We start from the raw sequence: 20,837 nt of genomic DNA, 5'->3' as shown, positions 1-20,837 counted from the left end.
GGCAAAGGCCGAAAGTGGTGACTTAGGCGGGCAGGCCGCGCTGAGGTGGACTCGGGCAGTCTACGGCCGAGCCATGTAGATTCAGAAGGGTTTAAGCCGGGGCCAATCGCGAGCCGAGAGGGGGTCAGGTAGATACTGAACCTTTGCTCAGAAGAGATTGAGGTAGGGCTTGGATTTCTTTTCATGAGGACTACATCGGGTAGCCACCGCGGGTGCTTGGCCTCTCTCATGGAGCCCGCGGTCGGAGGTCGTCCCTTCTCCTCACGACCGCCCAGGCCTCCGCTGCGATGTACCGGTTAGCCCGTTGGAGCATCTTTGGCACCATAGTGGGAGGTCGTTTCGCGAGAGACCAGAGGAATCAGGAAGGTCGCAGGCCTATCATAAATGCCTACACTAACAGAGAGGGGTGAGTGTCCAGCAAGCCCCGGATTTGCGTGGCAAAGCGATCCACAAAATGTGAGAGGGGCTCATCCTCCCTTTGTTTGAGTCAGAGGAGCAGTGCCGCGGAGGGCTTTGGCCGTGCATAGGCTACGAAGTGGAGCTCGAAGTCATTGGCGAGCTGGCCAAAGGAAGCGATCGTTCCAGTCTTCAAGTCGCCATACCACGCATGGGCCGGCCCTCTTAGAGTGATAGGAAACGCTCTGCACATCAGGGCATCAGAGGTTCCGTATAGCGCCATTTGGGTGCGAATAGCAGCTACCTGGTCCGCTACGTCGGTGGAGCCATGGTAAGCATCCACAGAGGGGAGCTGGAAGTCCGGGGGGACTGTCAGATCCCGTATCTCGGGTGAGAAGGGGGACCCTCGGTGTGCGTCCTCCCCGAGCTCTCCCTTGGACCTGCGAACCTCTTCCTGCACCTCGTCGAGTCACAGGCAGACGAAGCGCAACTAGGCCCGCATGGAGTCCGAAGAGGGTACCTCGGGTTCCGAGCGGTCGCTCGGGTTTGCCATCACTGGATCCCCGATTGGGGCCGGTCGGACCCGAGGCGAAGTGGGGGGCTCCGGTAGTGTCATGTGGGCTCGAACGGGCGTCTTGCGCTGTCGTAGTGGTTCGATCACGGGCGGGTGCGCCGGATGCGAAACGAACGGGATAATGGTTTGCACCATTTCCATCAGAGATCGGACTTGATGTGCAAGGTCCTGAAAGGCCTCGGGTGACACGGGCGTTGAGTCGGCTGGGGCGCCGTCGGGCGGCGACAAGCCCGGGTCGTTGAATATTCGCCAGTATCGTTCGGAGGTTGTGGCGGGGCATTCGTCACGATGGTCTCCGTGCGGGGGATGTTCCCCCGAGGCTTCGGTCAGGTGTGACCTCTCAGTCGTGGGCTCATCTGAGCCGCTCGGGCAATCACCCGACATTCCGGGCCCTCCTTCTAGCACCAAACTGTTGTGGTCTCGGGGCCGACGCAGCTCGGTTCGGGTCCGGACGACGGGGATCTCTCCGGGGAGTCCCTCGAGCCCGCGGGGTCAGTCTGGTGTGATGGTCCGATCGGGACGGGGTCGCCGTTTCCTCCGGGCAGGAGCTCCTCGTCCGCGCGTCCGGCGGGGACCCTCGGCTTCGCACCTGCACAAAGGTCGGGTCGGGAAGCTCGACCCGACCCCTCCGACGATCAAGTTAGCAGATGTGGAGGGGGTTTCAGGAGAAGAAGTGTTTTTGTCTCCCCCCTTCTCTTTGATGAACGAGAGGGTATTTATAGGGAGGCTTATTGTTGTTTGATGTGCCCACCTGCAGGAGGCAGGCTGGTAGCGTCTGACATGGGCGTTGGCGTGGCGTAAAGAACCAAGCCTAAGTAGGCATTAATGCGCCTCGGCCGGTGTTCCGGTTCGGTGGACCGAGTACAGTCGCGCCGATCGAGGCGTGAGGCGTCGGCTGACGTCAACCGAGTCTTATCATAATTACTATCCTCATCAAAATTATTTAATCATCGATTTGAAAAAAGATAAATATATAAATGGTATGAAAATAATTGATACTTTTAATAATGATGACGGAGGAGAATGATACCATGGATTATTGTTGTAGTTGATAAGGGTAATAATGGCGACATGACGCGCTATGACGTCAGCCATGACTAGACGACACTCTGCATGGAAGAGGGCAATAATGCCGACACGATGGGCGCTGACGTCACCCGCTCTCAGATGAAGACTTCATCGTTGTCTGATCCAACGCGCTCGACCGAGGTAGAGGAGAACGACCATCGAGGCACGCCCATATCCTATGGTAGTTCGGTTCCCCACGCAACGTCAATGGCGATGTCAGACGCCATCAGAGGTACGATCCTACCCCCGAGTTCTAAACGAAAGGGGGGGCACTTCTTCACTAAGAAAAACTCCTTCCACATCATCTAACTTGATCGTCGGAGGGGTCGGGCTGAGCTTCTGACCCGACCTGTGTGCAGGGACAAGGGCGAGGTTGCATCTTCCCAATGCCGCGGTGAAGCTTTACTCCCCACGCAACATCCCGCTAGGACCATAGTAACCGGCCACCCCAGTTGTCCCGAGGAATGCCGCGCAAGATCCCCGCGCATTCGGACCCAAACCAAGCCGCGTTGGCCCCGAGGCCACGGCATAAAGTTGTTTACACTAACATTTTTGGCGCTAGAAGGAGGGGCCCGAATGTCGAGCGATCAGCAGATCCACTCCGGCGAACCCGCAGCTATGGGGTTGCGTCCGATCAACACCCCAGAAGAACATCCCCTGCCTGATGAACCCCGAGACGAACGCCCTGCCACGACATCGGAGCGCTACTGGCGGCTGTTCAATGACCCGGGTTTGTCGCCACCCGACGCCCCCATTGGCCCGTCGCCCGTTTCGCCCGAAGCCTTCCACAACCTCGCTCATCAAGTCCGAGCACTGGCGGGGGTGGTGCAGACTATCATCCCGCTCGTCTCCCACCCGACGCCCCCACATGTAACCCAGCCTCTACAACAGCGGGAGCCCCCTACCCGGACTCATGCACCACTTCCCGAGCTCCCTACTTCGCCTCGAAACCGAACAGCCCAGCCCAGGAACCGAGAGGCGGAAGACACGTCGAGTCGCCCAGAGCCTGAGGCGCTATCCGCGGACTCGACGAACGCCCTGCGAGCCCAGTTGCACCTCGTTAGTCAATGCCTCGACGAAGTACGGCAGGAGGTTCGTAGGTCAAAAGGAGAGCTCGGAGCGGACGGACACTTTCAGCTCCCTTCGCTGGACGCCTATGACGGCGCTACTGACCCCGCGAACCACGTAGCCGCATTTCACGCCCAAATGGCGCTATATGGGACTTCTGACGCCTTGATGTGCAGGGCGTTCCCAACGACTTTGAGGGTGCCGGCCCGCTCATGGTACAGCGGCCTGAAGACCGGGACCATCACTTCCTTCGATCAGCTCGCTAGAGACTTTGAGCTCAACTTCCTGGCCTACGCCCGACCAAAGCCGTTCGTGGCGTTGCTCCTCGGACTCAACCAAAGGGAGGACGAGCCCCTCTCCCATTTTGTGAACCGTTTTACGACGCAGATCCGAGGGCTCTCAGATGCTCACCCCTCTCTGTTGATGCAGGCATTCATGATAGGCCTACGGCCTTCCAGGTTCTTCTAGTCTCTGGTGGAGCGACCCCCCACGACGGTACCCGAGATGCTCCAGCGAGCGAGCCAGTTCATCGCCGCAGAGACATGGATAGCCGGGAGGCGCGAAGAGCACAAGAGGGTCAAGCCGGAGCCTCCCCGGCAGTAGCAATCCTCCGCATCTCAGCGTAGGTTGGACATATCCGACCCGCCGGCACCGAGGCCCCCTCTCCCCGCCTTGAACTCGTCCCGAACAGAAATATTTCTCCACATGAGGGAGAAGGGACTACTCAAAGAGCCCTACCCGATGAGGAGTCCGCGGGAGCTGGCGGACCGATCGAAGTACTGCCGCTTCCACCGGCAGCATGGGCATGACACTGAACAGTGTCGGGAGTTAAAAAGGCCGATCGAGGATCTCATTCGTAGAGGGCATCTCGGCCAGTACCTTCGGCCGGACAAGGAACTTTCGCCGCGCCCGGAAGGTCCCATCGAATGACACATCGATGTGATAGCTGGCGGCCCCGCATCTGGCGGGGATTCCATGACCAGAAGAAAGGCATACACCTTAGCCGCCCCGGCCGAAGCTCCCAGGCACGGACTCGAGCCTGAGGTTACTTTCCAGGCCGGAGCATCCGACCAATCCGAGCACGACGATGCGCTCGTGATATCGGCCAAGATCGCCAATGCGCAAGTAAGAAGGATCATGGTCGATACCGGGAGCTCAGCCGACATACTCTACTTCGACGCCTTCCAAAAGCTCGGCTTGTCCGGAGACAACATGAAGCCGATATTCTCGGCACTCACCGGATTCACTGGTGATTCGATCTCACCACTGGGGGCAATCACTTTGCCCTTGACCCTGGGAGCCCCACCGAGGTCGAAGACAGTGATGACCACCTTCTTAGTGATCGACCTCCCCGCAGCGGCATATAACGCCATTCTCGGTCGGCCGACCCTCAACATAGTTAGAGCCGTCGTCTCAACTTACTACCAAACCGTGAAGTTCCCGACCCACGCCGGAACCGGAGAGGTCACGGGAAGCCCCCGAGAATCCAGGCGCTGCTACCTGACCGTCGTTTCGTTACACAAGAAAGCAAGGGTCGAACCACCATTGGCGGACCCCCGGGAGGCGAAGAAGCCAACCCCCCATCCTGAGCCGAGGGGGTCCACCATTGACTTGCCGCTGCTGGAGGGTCGGCCAGACCAGACGGTCAAGATTGGATCGGAGCTACCCGAGCAAGAACGAAGGCAGCTTGTCGGTCTCCTACAGGAAAATGCCAACGTCTTCGCCTGGTCGCCATCTGACATGACGGGCGTCGATCCGAAGGTCGCACAACATCACCTCAACATTTCGCCCGACGCTCGCCCGATAAAACAAAAACCTAGACGATAGGCCCCCGATCGGTAACTCGCCGTACGAGAAGAAGTGGGTCGACTTTTAGCGGCAGGCTTCATAGAAGAAGCCAGATACCCGCGATAGCTATCCAATGTAGTCCTTGTAAAAAAACCCAATGGAAACTGGAGGATGTGCGTTGATTACACCAGTCTCAACAATACATGCCCAAAAGACTGCTACCCCCTCCCGAAGGTTGACCAGCTGGTCGACGCAACGGTCGGATACGCCCGCCTCTCTTTTATGGACGCCTTCTCGAGATACAACCAGATCAGAATGGCGCCCGAAGACTAAGAGCATACGGCCTTTCTCACCGATCAAGGGGTATACTTTTATAAGGTCATGCCTTTCGGATTAAAGAACGCTGGGGCTACATACCAGAGAACGGTGAACAAGATGTTTGCCCACCAGATCGGGCGGAACATGGAAGTTTACGTGGATGACATGATTGTAAAAAGCCAAGAAGCAGGAGCTCACCTTGCCGACCTGGCCAAGGCATTCGCCACCCTGCACAAGTTCGGCATGCGACTCAACCCCGTGAAGTGTGCTTTCGGCGTCACCTCGGGAAAGTTCCTCGGGTTCGTCATACATAAAAGAGGAATTGACGCCAACCCAGAGAAGGTCCAGTCAATAATCAACATGCAATCGCCTCGGACGATCAAAGACCTGCAACGCCTTAATGGGAGGCTTGTCGCCATGTCTCGTTTCCTTGCCCGATCAGGTGACCGCTGCCTCCCCTTCTTCAGGGCGCTGAAGAACCCGAAGGATTTTCGATGGATGACCGAATGCGATGAGGCCTTCAAACAAATGAAGCAACACTTGGCCAGCCTCCCTCGCCTTGCCTCAGTCTCTCCTGGGGAGAGGCTAGGCCTCTACCTAGTTGCCTCGCAGCACGCAGTCAGTTCCGTTCTGGTCAAAGAAAACTCCGGCGAACAGCTTCCGGTCTACTATGTCAGCCATGTCCTGAACGGGCCCGAGGAGCGATACCCACCGATTGAAAAATTAGCACTCGCGCTCGTCCTGTCAGCCCGGAAACTACGCCCTTACTTCCAGGCTCACCCAGTGGAGGTCATCACCGACCAACCACTTCGGCAGATCTTGTCTAAATTTGATGTTGCAGGACGCCTTCTCAAGTGGGCGGTGGAGCTCGGCGAGCATGACATACAATACGTACCCAGGACCGCCATCAAAGCCCAGTCCGTGGCCGACTTCATCGCAGAATTAACCCAAATCGCGGATGTGGATCTCGAGCAACCTCTCGAAGCATGGGTCCTACACGTGGACGGATCGGCCAACTCAAAGGGCGTCGGCGCAGGGCTAGTTCTACTAGCTCCCGACGGACGCTTGTTCGAGCGTTCCCTCCGCTTCGGGTTCCAAGCCACTAATAACAAGGCGGAATACGAGGCGCTCGTAGCAGGACTCAGGCTGGCCCTCGAAATGCAAGTGGCTGCCATACACGTCCTCACCGACTCGCAACTGGTAGCCGAGCAACTCAACGGCGGATATGAGGCTCAGGACCCAACCATGGCAAAGTACCTAGCACAGGTAAGGAACTTGACCACCAAATTCCCTCATTTTACGTTATCTAATGTTCCGAGGGAAGAGAACGAGCGAGCCGGCGCGCTAGCCAAGCTGGCGTCAAGGCCAGCCCCCGAAGCCCGGCCCGAGGTCGAGGAGCTCCCTGCCCGTGCCATCGAAATCGCAGCTGCGGCCTCGGGAAGCGCGCCGACCACATGGGTACAAGAGCTGCTAGGCTTTAAGCGGGACGGGATCTTTCCTCCCGACGAGGTTGCGGCTCGGCGCTTGCGTCGTACGCATGCGTGGTACTCCGAGGTGAGCGGACGACTCTATAAGCGGTCTTTCACATACCCCCTCCTATGGTGTTTGGAGCCCGACGAAGCTCAGACGGTTCTGGCCACGGTCCACGTGGGAGTCTGCGGGGAACACATCGGCGGGCGAACCCTAGCACACAAAATACTTCGCCAAGGTTACTATTGGCCGACCATGTGCCGGGACGCGAAGGCTTATGTACAGCGGTGTAGTTCGTGCCAAGAACACGCCCGCACGCCCCGGCAGCCCGCGGTCCCGCTAACCCCCATCGATTGCGCATGGCCATTCGCGCAGTGGGGTTTGGACCTGCTCGGACCCTTCCCGCCGGCCTCGAAGTACATCATCGTGGGAGTGGATTATTTCACAAAGTGGGTTGAGGCCGAGCCGTTGGCGATAATCACGGAGCATCAAATTGAAAAGTTCGTGTGGAGGAACCTAGTTACTCGGTTCAGTTTGTCCAAAACCATCATTACAGATAACGGGCCTCAGTTCACCGGTAGAAGGTTCCGAGAGTTCTGTGCCAGCCACGACATCCAGCTAAGGTTCAGCTCAATGGCTTACCCTCAAACGAATGGGCTAGCGGAGGTAACCAATCGATCCATTCTAGACGGGCTCAAAAGAAGAGTGTCCGCAGCCTGATCGGTCTGGACGGACGAACTCCTGAGCGTCTTATGGTCACTACGCACCACCCCCAAGACCGCGATTGGAGAGTCCCCTTACAGCCTCGCGTTCGGAACCGAAGCTGTCCTGCCGCCCGAGGTAGCCATTGCCACCCTTCGGACAAGAAGTTATGATGAGAAAGTCTCGAACGAAGGACTTCAAGCCAGCCTCGACGTGCTCGAGGAGCGACGCGCCGACGCGCACTTGAAGGCCCTCTCTTATAAAAGAGCCGTCGCAAGGGTCTACAACAGGAAGGTACGACCCCGACCAATTAAGCTAAGCGACCTAGTCCTGTGCAAGACCGAGGTCAGCGACCTGACCCGAGCGAGGGGGAAGCTAGCCCCCAAATAGGAGGGACCTTATCGGGTCGTCGAGGTAATCCGACTGGGTACATACCGACTCGCGACAATGGACGGTTCTCCTTTACCGAGAACCTGGAATGTCCAGAACCTCAAGAAATTCTTCGTCTGAGAAAGAAGAAGTTTCTTTGAAGGAGTTTCTTTCTTTGTCCTAATGGAAGAAAAAGTTTTTCATCTAAGGAAAAAGAAATTTTTCGTCTAGGAAAGAGGAAGTTTCTCTCTTAAGGGAAGAAGAAGCTTTTCGCTTGCGCTAAAAAAGAAGCTGAGCAATACACGAGAGGAGAAAAAGTTCTCTTTTATTTCAAGAGGAAACCAACTTACAAGACTTGACCCCACCTTATAGGACTCGACCCCGACTTACAAAATCGACTAACACCTTAGAAAAACAAAAATACAGGACCTTTTTTTTATTACAATGGGACGTCCATGCGGTCGTCAAAGGGGACGTCCTCGGGCATGTCTACCTCCAGATCCTCGGGGTGGGGAGTGAAGGGATCCTCCTCCACCTCGAGGCCGGGGTGACGAACGCGGAAGCAGGACGTGGCAATTCGGTATCCGTATTCAAAGGACACCCGCCCCGTCCGCGTCAGCCTGAGTTCGAACCCCTCAGACTTTTTATACGCCTCGAGGAGCTCCTTATCCTTGATGGGTCGGAGACGGACCTCCTCCGCCAGCGCTTCCGAGGCCGCTTTCATCTCAGCCTTCACCTCCTCTAGCTTCTTGCTGAGGGCGCTCACCTCCGTCTTTGACAGGCGGAGCTCAGTCCGCTCCAACCTTATTGTTTTCTGGAGCTCCTCATTCGACTTCCTGGAGGCGTCAAACTCTGACCTAAGGCGAGCCGCCTCCGCCTTAGAGTCCGTCGCGCGCTTCTTGGCGGCCGCCACTGCCTCCGGATCGGCCCCGGCTCGGGCCTCCTCGACCTGGCGGCGGAGCTCGGTGTTGCGACTGACGAGGCCCCCAATGACCCGGCCAGCGTCGCGCACCCTATCCATCAGGGCCGTCGCGTAGTGAAGGACCTACAAGAAGAAAGACGGGTCAGGAAGAACAGCGTCGGGAAAACAACTCCAAACGGGAAGAAGGAGAAGCACTTACCCAGGTCAAGGACTTGGTAGACTTGCCAAGCAAAGCCTCCGAGGGCAGGGTATACAAATCTCGAGCCATGTCGGGATGAAGTGCACCCCGAAGGAACGACGCGGAGGAGTCCCCTCCGGCCCACACCTTGTCCCCTTGGGATAGGCCTCCCCAGCGGGCGACCAGGGGGTCGCTTGCCTCCCCGGTCGGGATCTCACCCACCAACCACGTCAGAAACGGCTCCTCGTCCCCGGCGGGCAGCCGACTAGGCCCGGCGTCGCCCCGACGAGGGCCCGCTTCAGCCCCCTTTGAAGGTGTTGCTTTCGCCTTTTTCTGAGGACGCTCGGCCTCGACCTCCAGCGGTGCATCCTTCGAACCGAGCTGTGAATCGGCCGGCAGTGCTGGAAGGGGGGCCTGCGACGCCTGACCGCCTAGGAGTGATCGAAGGTTTACCATTTCTGCAAGGAATAAGAAAAGCATTAGTACTAGAATTGAGCCATGCAATGTCCGAACCTAGCGTTACTGACGTACCCGGAGGCGTCGGGCTGAGACCCGCCTCGACGAGCCATTGCTCGGTCATATTCCGGAGGGCCTGGGAGTTGGGGAGAACCTCTTTAAGCCTCCCCAGATCCCGGTGCTCTGCTTCGCTCAGTCTCGGGACGGTGTTATCGACCCCCCTCGCGGACCACCGGACTCCGAAGCCCCAATCCCTTGCACGGCTGATATAAAAAAACCTCCCCTTCCACCCTTTGTTGTTGGAAGGGGCTCCCCCGACTCGGAAGCCTGCCCGGGCAGATAAAAAATAACCCCCCGGCCCCTTGGAGAGACGGTAACAGGAACAGAACAGGTTGAGGGTGGGGGTGATGTTGGCATGATGGCATTCCCCCAGGAACACCACTAGGTAGCGCCAGGAGTTCGGTGCCACCTGGGATGGCGAAATTCGCCAGAGGGAGATGCAGGACACAATGAGGGGGTGAAGGGGAAAATGTAAACCCGCCTCCAGGGCGTCTAGAGTCAAGGCAAAACCCTTCGGGACCGGGTCATACGCCCACTGTCCCGATTCGGGTGCGCTAAGGATATAGTCCTCCGGGATACCATAACGCTCCCGGAGTCCCCCCAGCGATGACCCACTCACGGAAGAGTCTAGGTCATGCGGCCACATCAAGGCCTCGAGGGCCCGCGCCGCTTCCCCATCAGAGGATTCAACAGGGGACGGAGGAGGACGTCCCTCCCTGACTCCGTGGGAAGGGGTAGAAGAGGAGGAAGGAGAGGATGTCATCCTCACTGACCTTAACTGAGGGTGCTATGGGAAAGGAAGGGCGACGCAGGAGGCGAGGAGGATGAGGAAGACGACAAGATACGAAGAAAGAGAACTCGACAGCGAAAGATAAAAGCGAAGCCGGGCGTTCGCTACTTAAAGGGGATATCCCGCCAGAACCAGTGCCCCTTCGTCTCCCAAGAATCGGCGGCAGCCCACCCGCGCACGTGCGTGACCATCACGTCACGTCAAACATGCCAAAAGACACCCCGCCTTAATGAAAGCCTGACGTGGCCCTGCTGAAGTGGCAATGCCCTGACGCCTCGATCTCAATGCTCGAAAGCGTGCGGCAAAAGTAACCAGTCCCCTCAGAAAGGAAATCAAATACGGCAGCTTTTCGACTCCCCCTACTGCTAAGTAGGCAAGGAGGGAAAGAAACACAAGTGGCTTCTCGGGCCGCTAGACCGTGTCGTGCTACTCGGTCGCATGATGCCCGAGACCACACCTGCGCGGCCTGTCCGCCTGCGTCGTGCTACTCGGCCGCATGACCCTCGCGACCATGCCTGCGCGGTCTGCTCGCCTGCGTCATGATCCTCGGCCGCATGATGCCCGAGACCAGACCTGCGCGGCCTGCCCGCCTGCGTCGTGCTCCTCGGCCCCATGCTCCCTTAGACACACCTACGCGGCCAGCCTGCTTGCGTCGTGCTCCTTGGCCCCATGTTCCCGAGACACACCTGCGCGGCCAGCCCGCCTGCGTCGTGCTCCTTGGCTCCATGTTCCCGAGACACACCTGCGCGGCATGTCTGCCTGCGTCGTGCTACTCGGTCGCATGACCCTCGCGACCATGCCTGCGCGGTCTACCTACCTGCGTCGTGATCCTCGGCCGCATGATGCCCGAGACCACACCTGCGCGGCATGCCCACCTGCGTCGTGCTCCTTGGCCCCATGTTCCCGAGACACACCTGCGCGGCCAGCCCGCTTGCGTCGTGCTCCTTGGCTCCATGTTCTCGAGACACACCTGCGCGGCATGTCTGCCTGCGTCGTGCTACTCGGTCGCATGACCCTCACGACCATGCCTGCGCGGTCTGCCCGCTTGCGTCGTGATCCTCGGCCGCATGATGCCCGAGACCACACCTGCGCGGCATGCCCGCCTGCGTCGTGCTCCTTGGCCCCATGTTCCCGAGACACACCTGCGCAGCCAGCCCGCCTGCGTCGTGCTCCTTGGCTCCATGTTCCTGAGACACACCTGTGCAGCCAGCCCGCCTGCGTCGTGCTCCTCGGCCCCATGCTCCCCGAGACACACCTGCGCGGCCAACCCGCCTGCGTCGTGCTCTTTGGCCCCATGTTCCCGATCCTGAGACACACCTGCGCGGTCAGCCCGCCTGCGTCGTGCTCCTCGGCTCTATGCTCCCCGAGACGCACCGGCGCGGTCAACCCGCCTGCGTCGCGCTCCTCGGCTCCTTGTTCCCCGAGACCACCTCCCTCGCCGCGGCCTGCCCGCCCGAGGTGAGCTCGACCTCATATCGCCTGAGACTACTACGGCACCAAAGGACAAAGCCATGCCTCGGACTCCCCCCTATCGTAGTGACCGACGCATAGCTTCTTCCGGGGGGGGGGGGGGAATATGATAAGGGTAATAATGGCAACATGACGCGCTACGACGTCAGCCATGACTAGACGACACTCTGCATGGAAGAGGGCAATAATGCCGACACGATGGGCGCTGACGTCACCCGCTCTCAGACGAAGACTTCATCGTTGTCTGACCCAACGCGCTTGACCAAGGCAGAGGAGAACGACCACCGAGGCACGCCCATACCCTGCGGCAATTCAGTTCCCCACGCAACGTTAATAGCGATGTCAAACGCCATCAGAGGTACGATCCTATCCCCCGTAGGCAGGCACGTCAGGTAACACTAAATTGCCCTATAAATACCCCCGAGTTCTAAACGAAAGGGGGGACACTTCTTCACTAAGAAAAACTCCTTCCACATCATCTAACTTGATCGTCGGAGGGGTCGGGCCGAGCTTCCGACCCGACCTGTGTGCAGGGACAAGGGCGAGGTTGCATCTTCCCAACGCCACGGTGAAGCTTTACTCCCCACGCAACATCCCGCCCGGACCATAGTAACCGGCCATCCCAGCTGTCCCGAGGAATGCCGCGCAAGATACCCGTGCATTCGGACCCAAACCAAGCCGCGTCGGCCCCGAGGCCACGGCATAAAGTTGTTTACACTAACAGTAGTAGTGATCTATCTATCTAGCCTATGTAAATTTGAATATAAACGAGAAAAAGAAAGAGTAAATAGTGATGAAACATTTACATCAATCAATGTCAATGGAGAAAAAAAAGAATCAAATGATAATGAGTGAGGAGAAGGAGGAGGCAGGCGAGATAGAGTAGTGCGACGCCGACGACCGACGACGTAGATACCTCACCTGTCTCCTCCGGCATTGCATCATTTTGAAGATTAATTAGTACACAGCCCAGCGGCATTAGATGAGATCAAAAGGTTAAGGACAGCCTTTTTCACATACGTTAATTCCACAAGAGATGCGTTACTCTCTGGCCATCAAATGCAAGTCCCTGTCTGCTCTAGCTGTTCCCGGAAGACCTCAAGGATGTCGGAGAACGTGACGATCCCGTCGAGATAGTAGTCGTCGTCATCGACCACCCACACGTAGCTTACTCGATGCGCCAATGCCTGTATCATCACGGCCACCAGCGAGCTCCAAGGGTGGCACACGATCGCCTCCTCCGACCGCCTCCCCATCCTCGCTGAGTAGCTCCCCGACCGCCACGCCGACCTCGTCACCCTCGGCCTTCCCCTCCCGTTCGACAAGGGCGGGGAGGATGGCGAGGATTCATCGTCGGACTCGGACGAGGACGTCGACGGCGAGAATGGCGGGGAGACGTCGGCGTCGAGAAGCTCGAGCATGCCCAGCAGCCCCTTCGCCCTTAATTGGGCCCTGATGGACCTCATGGCGGACTTCCGCGGGGCGCCGACGCAATCTACAAAGGTCATCAGGTCGCCGGCGGAGAGCGCAGCTAGGGCGGGGGCGACGCGCTCGTCGCAGTGGGCCAGGGTAAACGGGGAGATTTCGCCGATGAGGCGGAGGTCGGTGACGGAGAGGGCGGGGACCGGCGAGAAGAGAGCGATGGAGTTGAGGAAGAAACGGACGAAATCCTCCCGCGTCAGCCAGCATAATTCGGCGGCGGAGCCGGAGGTGAACTTCCTCGGCGATGCGGCGGCGCGGATGGGCACCACCAGGCTCTGCGCCCCGTCAAGAATCGCGTCGAGTGCTTCCAGAATGCTGCGGGTCGCCAAAAGAAGCAACAAAATCTGAGAAATCTCTACGACACAATGATCGAGATGGTGTAATTAAGGTCGAAGCGTACCTGCAGCTGGGCTCGACGCGGCGGACGAGGGAGGCGGCGGTCAATGGAGGAAGGAGGGCGGAGGCGGGCGCGCCGAGGGCGGCCATGGGAGCGTCGAGGTTCTGCTCGGCGCACAGGTAGCAGAGGACGTCGACCAAGCACACGTTCCCGGCGCAGGCCTTCCTCTCGGGAGCGGGACCGTCGGCGGTGCAGATAACGAGGCGGTCGTCGCTGCCGCCGCTCCTGAGGGCGAGGAGGGCGTCGCCTACGGTGGCGGAGAGCGAGAGCGGCCTGGTCGCCGGCTTACCGATGCAGAGGTCCGACACCTCGCGGGTCTGCAGGGAGTTCACTGTCATGCAACGGTGGCAGGAACAAGCGGTGGTCAAAAAGGAAGCGAAAAGAGTCACGAGCCACGGGTGTTCGAAACGGGCGGCGTCGGGTACATTTTATAGACGGGGCGACCGGGAGTAGCCTGGAGGAGGGAGGAGGTGTGACAACCGGTTGGAAAGGAGTGGAGATGACGATCGTCGTGAAATGATGCATATAATATGAAATGATGCATGACATTTTTGCCTGCATTTGGGATGTTTTTTACTTCTCATTTCTCTACTACATTTTGGCTTCACGTAGAAACAAGCACATGCGATGAGAAAACAACAAACATAAAAAGAAGGGCAGAATAAACCGCGAGGGTAAGCACACAGGTTTCATTTACATGGCAGTGAGAAGAGTCAGCCCGCTGTTTTGCGCCGACGAGTCGATGGATGAGACGGTGGGGTTCAGCGTGTGGACGCACGTGACGGGAGCGACCCTCTCCTTCTGGAACGGATGACGTTTGCGTCCCAAGGCTTCCTCACCGTGCGTGCGTCCGTCTTTCACACGTGGGAAGAAAGAGATGTTGGGAGGATGCGTGGACTCCTTGTAGAATTTTGTGTCTTGGACGCGAAGAAACGCCAATGGTCTTGAGGTGTGGTTTAGAAGGATCTATCTTAATCCTAAAACTGGACGTGAGGTTATAGGATCAACACGAAGGATATGGATTTGGCGCCGTCGAATGGTTCTCCCGCACGAGGCTTCCCCACTTCCGGTAGTGGCCTTTCTTTCTGCTGAAGGCGTTTACTCGGCAGATAACAGCAAAAGAAGAAGATAGTAAACTCTATCCTCTCCCATCATCTTTGTCTGTTCCTTTGCCGGAACTTTGGACTCATTCGGCGGACTTTCGGCCTGCGTTCGGATGAAACCTGCAAAAAACTTATATCACCATGGAAAAGAGAAAGTTGATAGAACTATCAAATCTATGATCTGCAATACACTAATGGTCAAGACAAAGCGTTGAATGAATGATATATCGTAAATGATAAACCCATTCAGATACCCACGGTGGTATCAAAGATTAAGAACATCCACACACCAAAATGATGGGTGAGAACAACCAGAGAGAGATGCACAGGTTCGGTTAGCAACTAGCTCGTACAAGTCCACCTTTTTAACTCCATGATACAAGTAGACTGAAAGGCAGTCAAGAAAACAAATGTCCCAGTATGCCCTCAATAATATAGTTCACAGAGCTCAACCCTTGTCAGCTGATGTCTAGATCATCCATCTTTTTTCATGTTGTAGGAGCTCTGATTAGCGTGAAAGTGACAAATAGAAAAAAAATCCATTATGAGGATGTAAGATAGAAACTGGTCACAGACTGTATTGCACCGATATTTGAAGCCTCCATTGGTTGGTGTATGATATTTGTATACTGTGAATTTTATGCTGATGTGGAAGGTAAATCGTCAGGAGCTGCATTAGGCTCGACATGTGGTAACACAGGTTTAGGTTCGACTGCAGTTGGCTTAGGTGGCCTCTTTGGTCGAACTTCTTCTACTCTCTCTTTCGGAATATCAAACTGTGTCAAACAATTACAAAGTCAGCTATAGTTTAAGCAAGAAAAAGAAAGCGAGACCAAGTTAGCAAATCAATGTCCATCATCCCCTATTACTCCAATGAACTTATCAGATTTAGCACCTCAACAGCTGTAACATATATTTCAGACAAACACATGATCCTTTAACAAGTACAAGACAACACTTTCAGGTACTATGAGCTAAGCCAAAATTAAACTTGAAAATTCTCCACATGCCATCAGGATATATTTGTTAAAACACTGTTTTTCAAGAGCACTGCATGTATGAAGCTACAGATATATCATATAGTTCATTAGCTGATCTCACACTGTGCTTGCTAGTTTTGGAAAAACTTGGTGATGGAAAAGAACCGTAAAGGCCCAACCTGCCCATCCTTGATGCCACATGTAAAGAGTAGTTGAAAATTGTTTTACAAGTTACTCAAAGCAATATTCTCTCTTTAAGATGGTTTTTTTAGGTCAATCTCAAAATAGCTTCAAATATATGAAATTTTTTTAAGAACACAGTACAAGCACGTAAATGTCTTCCAAGAAAGCTACTTATCAGTCATATCCTGATGATTGTAAGGAGCATGATACAGCAAATCATTTTTGAGATCAGCGTCTTTGAATCGGTCAGCGTTTTTCTAAAGAAAAGCATCGTCGTGTTTGAGTGTATTATATATATATATATATATATATAGCCATCAACTCTTGTCTGAACTCAAATCAGACCAAATAAAATCACCCCTTGGGTTAATGGAAGGTTTATGTTAAGTTCATAATCCCTTGGGTCGGTCAAGTCAGGTCCGGTTCAAGCTTCTACTTTTTCTGGTGGTAAAGTTTGGTCACTTTAAACTGAATGTTATTCCAAAAAAAGGTACAAGTTTTCTAAACCCTCCAATCCAACACATTAGTTAGATGTGCCAACTCGAAGTCAAGAACTCTTAACCTACTTATAAGTCAGGTTGAGTCTACGTCACTCATATAAGCTTGCCATAGCCTGAACCTGATCTCACTCAAATCATTCTATTACCGAGTCTAGCTCATGGGCGTCCAACGGGCCAATATGACTTGATAAACATATCAAAAACTAAAAGAAATGGTACCTGCTAAGATCTTAAGAATCCAATTGTCTCAATAAGAACATCAAAGATATAAAGAAGAAAATCATTGATATCGTAATAGTCCAAAAATCATTTCTTGTAGTATGACAATATCTTTCCGTTTTTTGATGGTCAGAAGATGATTTCATTACTCCATGAATTCATTAGGCTAAAAAGAAATCATAGGATAGTGGTAAGAGATGGCTAATAAGAAACAGATGAGTCCAATGCATGAGGTTCCTGCTAAAGCAGGATTTGGATGAAAATAGTTGTCTAGATTGGAAGCTAATAAGTGGCTAATCCACCTACATCCGACTGAACTTACCTGAAAACAACTAATGCACTTCCCCACCACAATGTCAGAGCATAGAGGCTCACTGGGGGGGTGAGCTCCTGAAATCCCATTTTCCTTTATTTAATTGAAAGCAAATGGGGTTTAGTTGATGAAACATTTACCTCTCATTCGATCACATCGGACCATGAAAACATATCATGTGTCATGCTTCTATATTTGGTCTTTTAACCCTCACAGAATAGTTCATAGTGTAGTAATCTCCTGTGAATATCTAAACATACTTGTAATTGTTTGTTATCAACAAGAAAGGAGACATATTTTGGTCATCAATTCAGTTTAAGTTCTTTACATCATTTTGCCCTTACCTCAGAGAACAAACTTTTTTGACCTTTTCAATTATTTATTTGGATACAGACTATGATTTTCAATTTCAGTTGTTGCTTAAAGCATAGGTTATTTTAGTTGAGATAACTCATTTGACAATTATAAGGAATTTTTTTCCAGAAAATTATTAAGAGTATATAAGTTCTTCAGGTTCTTACTCTGAAACCACAGCCAGAAATACAGGCACGGAAGCATTCCTGCATCAATTTTAAAACCTATAAGAACTTGATCAAAATAAGATATGGAAGAATTTGTGCTACAGGATGTTGCTCCTTGAAAAGCATAAACAATCTCCTATAGACACTCATCTTCAAGAAAGGGAAAGCAAATATGATACATAGAGACAAAAAGGGAACTATTAATTCCATAGCTTGAATTTTGCTGAATTCTCACATCACATCAATAATTGGAGATTGGATATTCTTTTTACAAGAGCTCAAATCAATGTCATAAAGGCAAAGAATAACGAATATGAGTACAACATTCTAAATTATTTAAAATTAACTAATATTGTTTCTGTTCAAGAATTATTTCAAACATTTTCTAAAGAAGACAAAGACAGTCTACATTGGCAAATGGGTCATCAGTTGGTCTTATTGTAACTCTTAAACAGAGCACCAGTCACAGGAGAACCTGTATGAAAATTGGATCATGAATTGATAGTTCCTTGATCACCAAAGTCCTTTGCACTCCTCTTCTTTCACCGTTTTTCTAATAAGCTTTCATAGAATAAGAAACAAGCTAGCAAAAGAATGTGTAATATCCCTCCAGTTTTCTAACCTTGATATTTTTCTTTCCTACTGCTGTTTATCCTCTCTGAGAGACAAACCAGCAGCAAAATACAATATTATCTTGTCTACACTCACCATACAATTATCCCTTCATGTCAGCAAGTTCTATTAGTCCATGTGGCATGCAAGGTATGTGAGCTTTTGCTAAAAGATGAAGATAAAACTGAACTCTTCATTAATAGCATGCTTGTAGCAGAAAGCTTTAGAACTGTCGTGTAGTTTTCTATGTGAATTAGTTAGCCAGTTTGCTATGATTCAAAATGTAGGCCAAATTGTGATTAGTCCAACAAGAAGCAAAGTTTTCTCCATGTATCAAACTATAGAAGAAGAGTCAAATATTTAATTAGATAAATTATGCAAATGCAACGGTCATATTAAGCATATAAAGAAATTGTTTTTACCAAAATTTTCAGCCAATCATATGATCACAATGAGAGTTTCATCATGAATTAACTACAACCGTATCTGCAGAAGTTGGAGATCGAAGACACACCAAAGAGTAATTGTCATGTCCTGGAGATCTGTCAATGTAATAACTCCACTCATGATCCTTCAAAACTGGGTCCTTAAAACATATCTCATTGCACTCTTCCTGACCTGAAGATCCAAAGACAACCGCCTTAATCACGAGCCAAGAGAAATGGAATGAATACCTCTTGGATATAAAAATGAATTATCAATTCCAAACATTAAGTTAATAAATGTGACTTATCTATTGAAATTGAATATCTAAAAAGACTCAAATCACAGTACAGCAGTTTCGTTTTTCTTAACATGGCCAAAATTAGCAGTATACGTGCTTGCACAAACCTTGTTGTTTAGACATTAATTTCAAGCAAGAAATGGCAATTTGTAACACATCAATATAGAAGAGCTATAGAAACAGTTGAAGGAAGCTGATGTTATTAGTTATCAAAGTTACAACTTTAAACCAAACTTTCACATCAAATCTTGTGAGGACAACATGCCCCATAATTTGTTCTAAGCTGGTATACTTGAGCTTCCGTGGTGTTCAATGTTTAAGAAAAAAAACAACCATATGTCGAACGGCAAAGATCTCTAACTAGGAATGTCATGATGGATGACTGAAATCAGTTCAAATTAGGATGACGAAAAAAACGCTTTCTAATGACAGGTGAGACAAGGATTCATATCCTGGTATTGCATATAAACTTAGTTGGAGTGAATCAATCATGATAAAACTAAACAAACCTGCCCACTTCTCTGGCAAAAGTTCATGACCTAAAGACTCATTGGCCCAGCAATACTTACAGAAAGGCCCAATTCCTATTGAGATCAAAACTTATATTTCCTTGTACCTGTGACTTTTCACAAGGGTTTTCTGTAAATCCCATAGTCTACAAATATGATCATTGTATGAAATTACTAAGAAATTAAAAGCTACAGTAAATTCGATGCTACACTTTATGCTTGAAGAAAAAGCATAAGCAAACTAGATAAAGAAAAGTAGAAGCTATTCGTTTAGCTAACATTTCATGAACTACAACTCTAATTAACAGCCTTGCTCATTAAACATCCTACCTATCAGGTGATTCAGCTGGTTATTGTCTAAAAATACAGAATTCTCATTCCATAAAAGATTATGTCCAATGAATTTAATGGAATTCAACTTCGACCATATTGTGAATGCTTATGAACGACAAATTAGATCGAAATCATTTCACACGGAACTAAATTCCATTAATAAAATTGAGACGTTTAAGAACAAGGACTGAGGACATGGGCGTGCTTACATTCTTCCCAGGTTTCCCCATCGGCATCGCATCCCTTCTTGCAGAAGATTCTCCCTGCATTGAGTCATAATACTTCAGATGTCCACCGCGTTCTCCCAAATAAAAAAGACAAGACATCGACGCCAAGATCGTGTCTCTTTTCATCAAAACGACGAATTAGAATGCAAGAACACTTATCCTCCTCGAAATATGATAAATTATAAGGATATCAAGCCTTTCTTGGCGCATCGTACCGGAAAATCATCCAAGCAGAGAAGGAAAAATGAATAGAAGAGCGGGGGATACGAACATGGGATCTGGACGAGATTGGCGTACTTCTTGGTGCAGCAGCTGCCGCAGGGCGGAGCCCATTCTTTGGGGAACATGTCGCCGCCGATGGCCGGGCCGCAAACCGTGGCCTCTTCTCTCCGCCTGTGGAATAGAAGAGCGAACCAGAAATAATCTCGGAGAGGAGGAAGGGCTGCCTTTTATCGGGTACGGATCCAGATATCCCGTCCCCTCCTAGTCGTGCGGTTCCCCTGTGTCTCCCCATTCAGGGTTTAAGAAAGAAGAACTCCCAATTGGTAAAAGTATGTGGGGCACGCAGCCGACAGTTATCAGATATTCGAGGTGGAGGCCACATATTGGGTTCGGACCCAGACAGGGCATCACATCCTCTAGGTTCGATTTCTCCTGTCTTTGATCCGGGCAGGGCCTAAGAAATACAAATCTCCTATTGGCGTAAGATTTTGGTCCCACATTAGACGGCGGGTCTCCTCGCAGCGGGTTCGGTGATTGATGAGCGGATGCTATATACCGTGGAGCGGTCAAAATCGTACGTAGCTTTCTTATGTTTAGAATGATACAGGTCGGACACGTCACCCTGATTCGGCATGCCACAAAAATATGATTGGCTTAAATAACTTTAAGCTGTGACCTCATGATCGATGCGGTTTGGTTCAGATCTGAATGGTGGGGGATCTCCATGGGGCGTTCCTTGACTGCTAAGGTGGTCGGTTGCGATGTCCCGATCGGGACGGGGTCGTCGTTTTCACCGGGAGAGGACTCCCCGCCTGCGCCTTTAGTGGACGACCTCCGCCTTCGCACATGCACAAAGGTCAGTGGATAGTCGTAGGGGGTTTCT

The 20,837-nt window shown here is 52.2% G+C and overlaps 3 protein-coding genes across 3 annotated transcripts; 1 reads left to right on the top strand and 2 right to left on the bottom strand.

Annotated features, from left to right (window-relative positions):
* Positions 1 to 5,275: 5,275 nt before the first annotated feature.
* Positions 5,276 to 7,774, top strand: LOC135638490 (uncharacterized). The gene is made up of 2 exons (XM_065151610.1): positions 5,276 to 7,348; positions 7,460 to 7,774. Exons 1-2 carry the CDS (start codon positions 5,276 to 5,278, stop codon positions 7,772 to 7,774), a joined length of 2,388 nt encoding a protein of 795 aa, XP_065007682.1.
* Positions 7,775 to 12,620: 4,846 nt separating this feature from the next.
* On the bottom strand, positions 12,621 to 13,924 carry LOC135623231 (CBS domain-containing protein CBSX5-like). The gene is made up of 2 exons (XM_065125964.1): positions 13,512 to 13,924; positions 12,621 to 13,426 (listed from the first exon to the last, which is right to left on the bottom strand). The coding sequence occupies exons 1-2, from the start codon at positions 13,844 to 13,846 to the stop codon at positions 12,685 to 12,687; spliced, it is 1,077 nt and encodes a 358-aa protein (XP_064982036.1). The 5' UTR covers positions 13,847 to 13,924; the 3' UTR covers positions 12,621 to 12,684.
* Positions 13,925 to 14,809: 885 nt separating this feature from the next.
* LOC135623235 (uncharacterized) lies at positions 14,810 to 20,161 on the bottom strand. The gene is made up of 5 exons (XM_065125975.1): positions 20,004 to 20,161; positions 19,715 to 19,768; positions 18,454 to 18,557; positions 17,328 to 17,366; positions 14,810 to 15,387 (listed from the first exon to the last, which is right to left on the bottom strand). Exons 1-5 carry the CDS (start codon positions 20,077 to 20,079, stop codon positions 15,250 to 15,252), a joined length of 411 nt encoding a protein of 136 aa, XP_064982047.1. The 5' UTR covers positions 20,080 to 20,161; the 3' UTR covers positions 14,810 to 15,249.
* Positions 20,162 to 20,837: the final 676 nt, after the last annotated feature.

This window comes from Musa acuminata, chromosome BXJ1-3 (assembly GCF_036884655.1).
Source record: "Musa acuminata AAA Group cultivar baxijiao chromosome BXJ1-3, Cavendish_Baxijiao_AAA, whole genome shotgun sequence".
Classification (NCBI taxonomy): Eukaryota; Viridiplantae; Streptophyta; class Magnoliopsida; order Zingiberales; family Musaceae; genus Musa; species Musa acuminata.
The sequence above is the reverse complement of the archived record's forward strand: the minus strand, read 5'-3'. Positions and strand labels throughout refer to the sequence as shown.

Excerpts from the sequence above, each read along its gene's own strand:
- LOC135623235 (XM_065125975.1), bottom strand. The coding sequence starts at position 20,079 with ATGTTCCCCAAAGAATGGGCTCCGCCCTGCGGCAGCTGCTGCACCAAG. Across the intron at positions 18,558-19,714 it reads TGGGGAAACCTGGGAAGAAT|GTCAGGAAGAGTGCAATGAG; the intron begins GTAAGCACGCCC and ends TTGGATCTTCAG. Across the intron at positions 15,388-17,327 it reads TTTCTGGCTGTGGTTTCAGA|TTTGATATTCCGAAAGAGAG; the intron begins GTAAGAACCTGA and ends TGTTTGACACAG.
- LOC135638490 (XM_065151610.1), top strand. The coding sequence starts at position 5,276 with ATGCCTTTCGGATTAAAGAACGCTGGGGCTACATACCAGAGAACGGTG. Across the intron at positions 7,349-7,459 it reads AAACGAATGGGCTAGCGGAG|ACCGCGATTGGAGAGTCCCC; the intron begins GTAACCAATCGA and ends ACCACCCCCAAG.
- LOC135623231 (XM_065125964.1), bottom strand. The coding sequence starts at position 13,846 with ATGACAGTGAACTCCCTGCAGACCCGCGAGGTGTCGGACCTCTGCATC. Across the intron at positions 13,427-13,511 it reads CGCGTCGAGCCCAGCTGCAG|CATTCTGGAAGCACTCGACG; the intron begins GTACGCTTCGAC and ends GGCGACCCGCAG.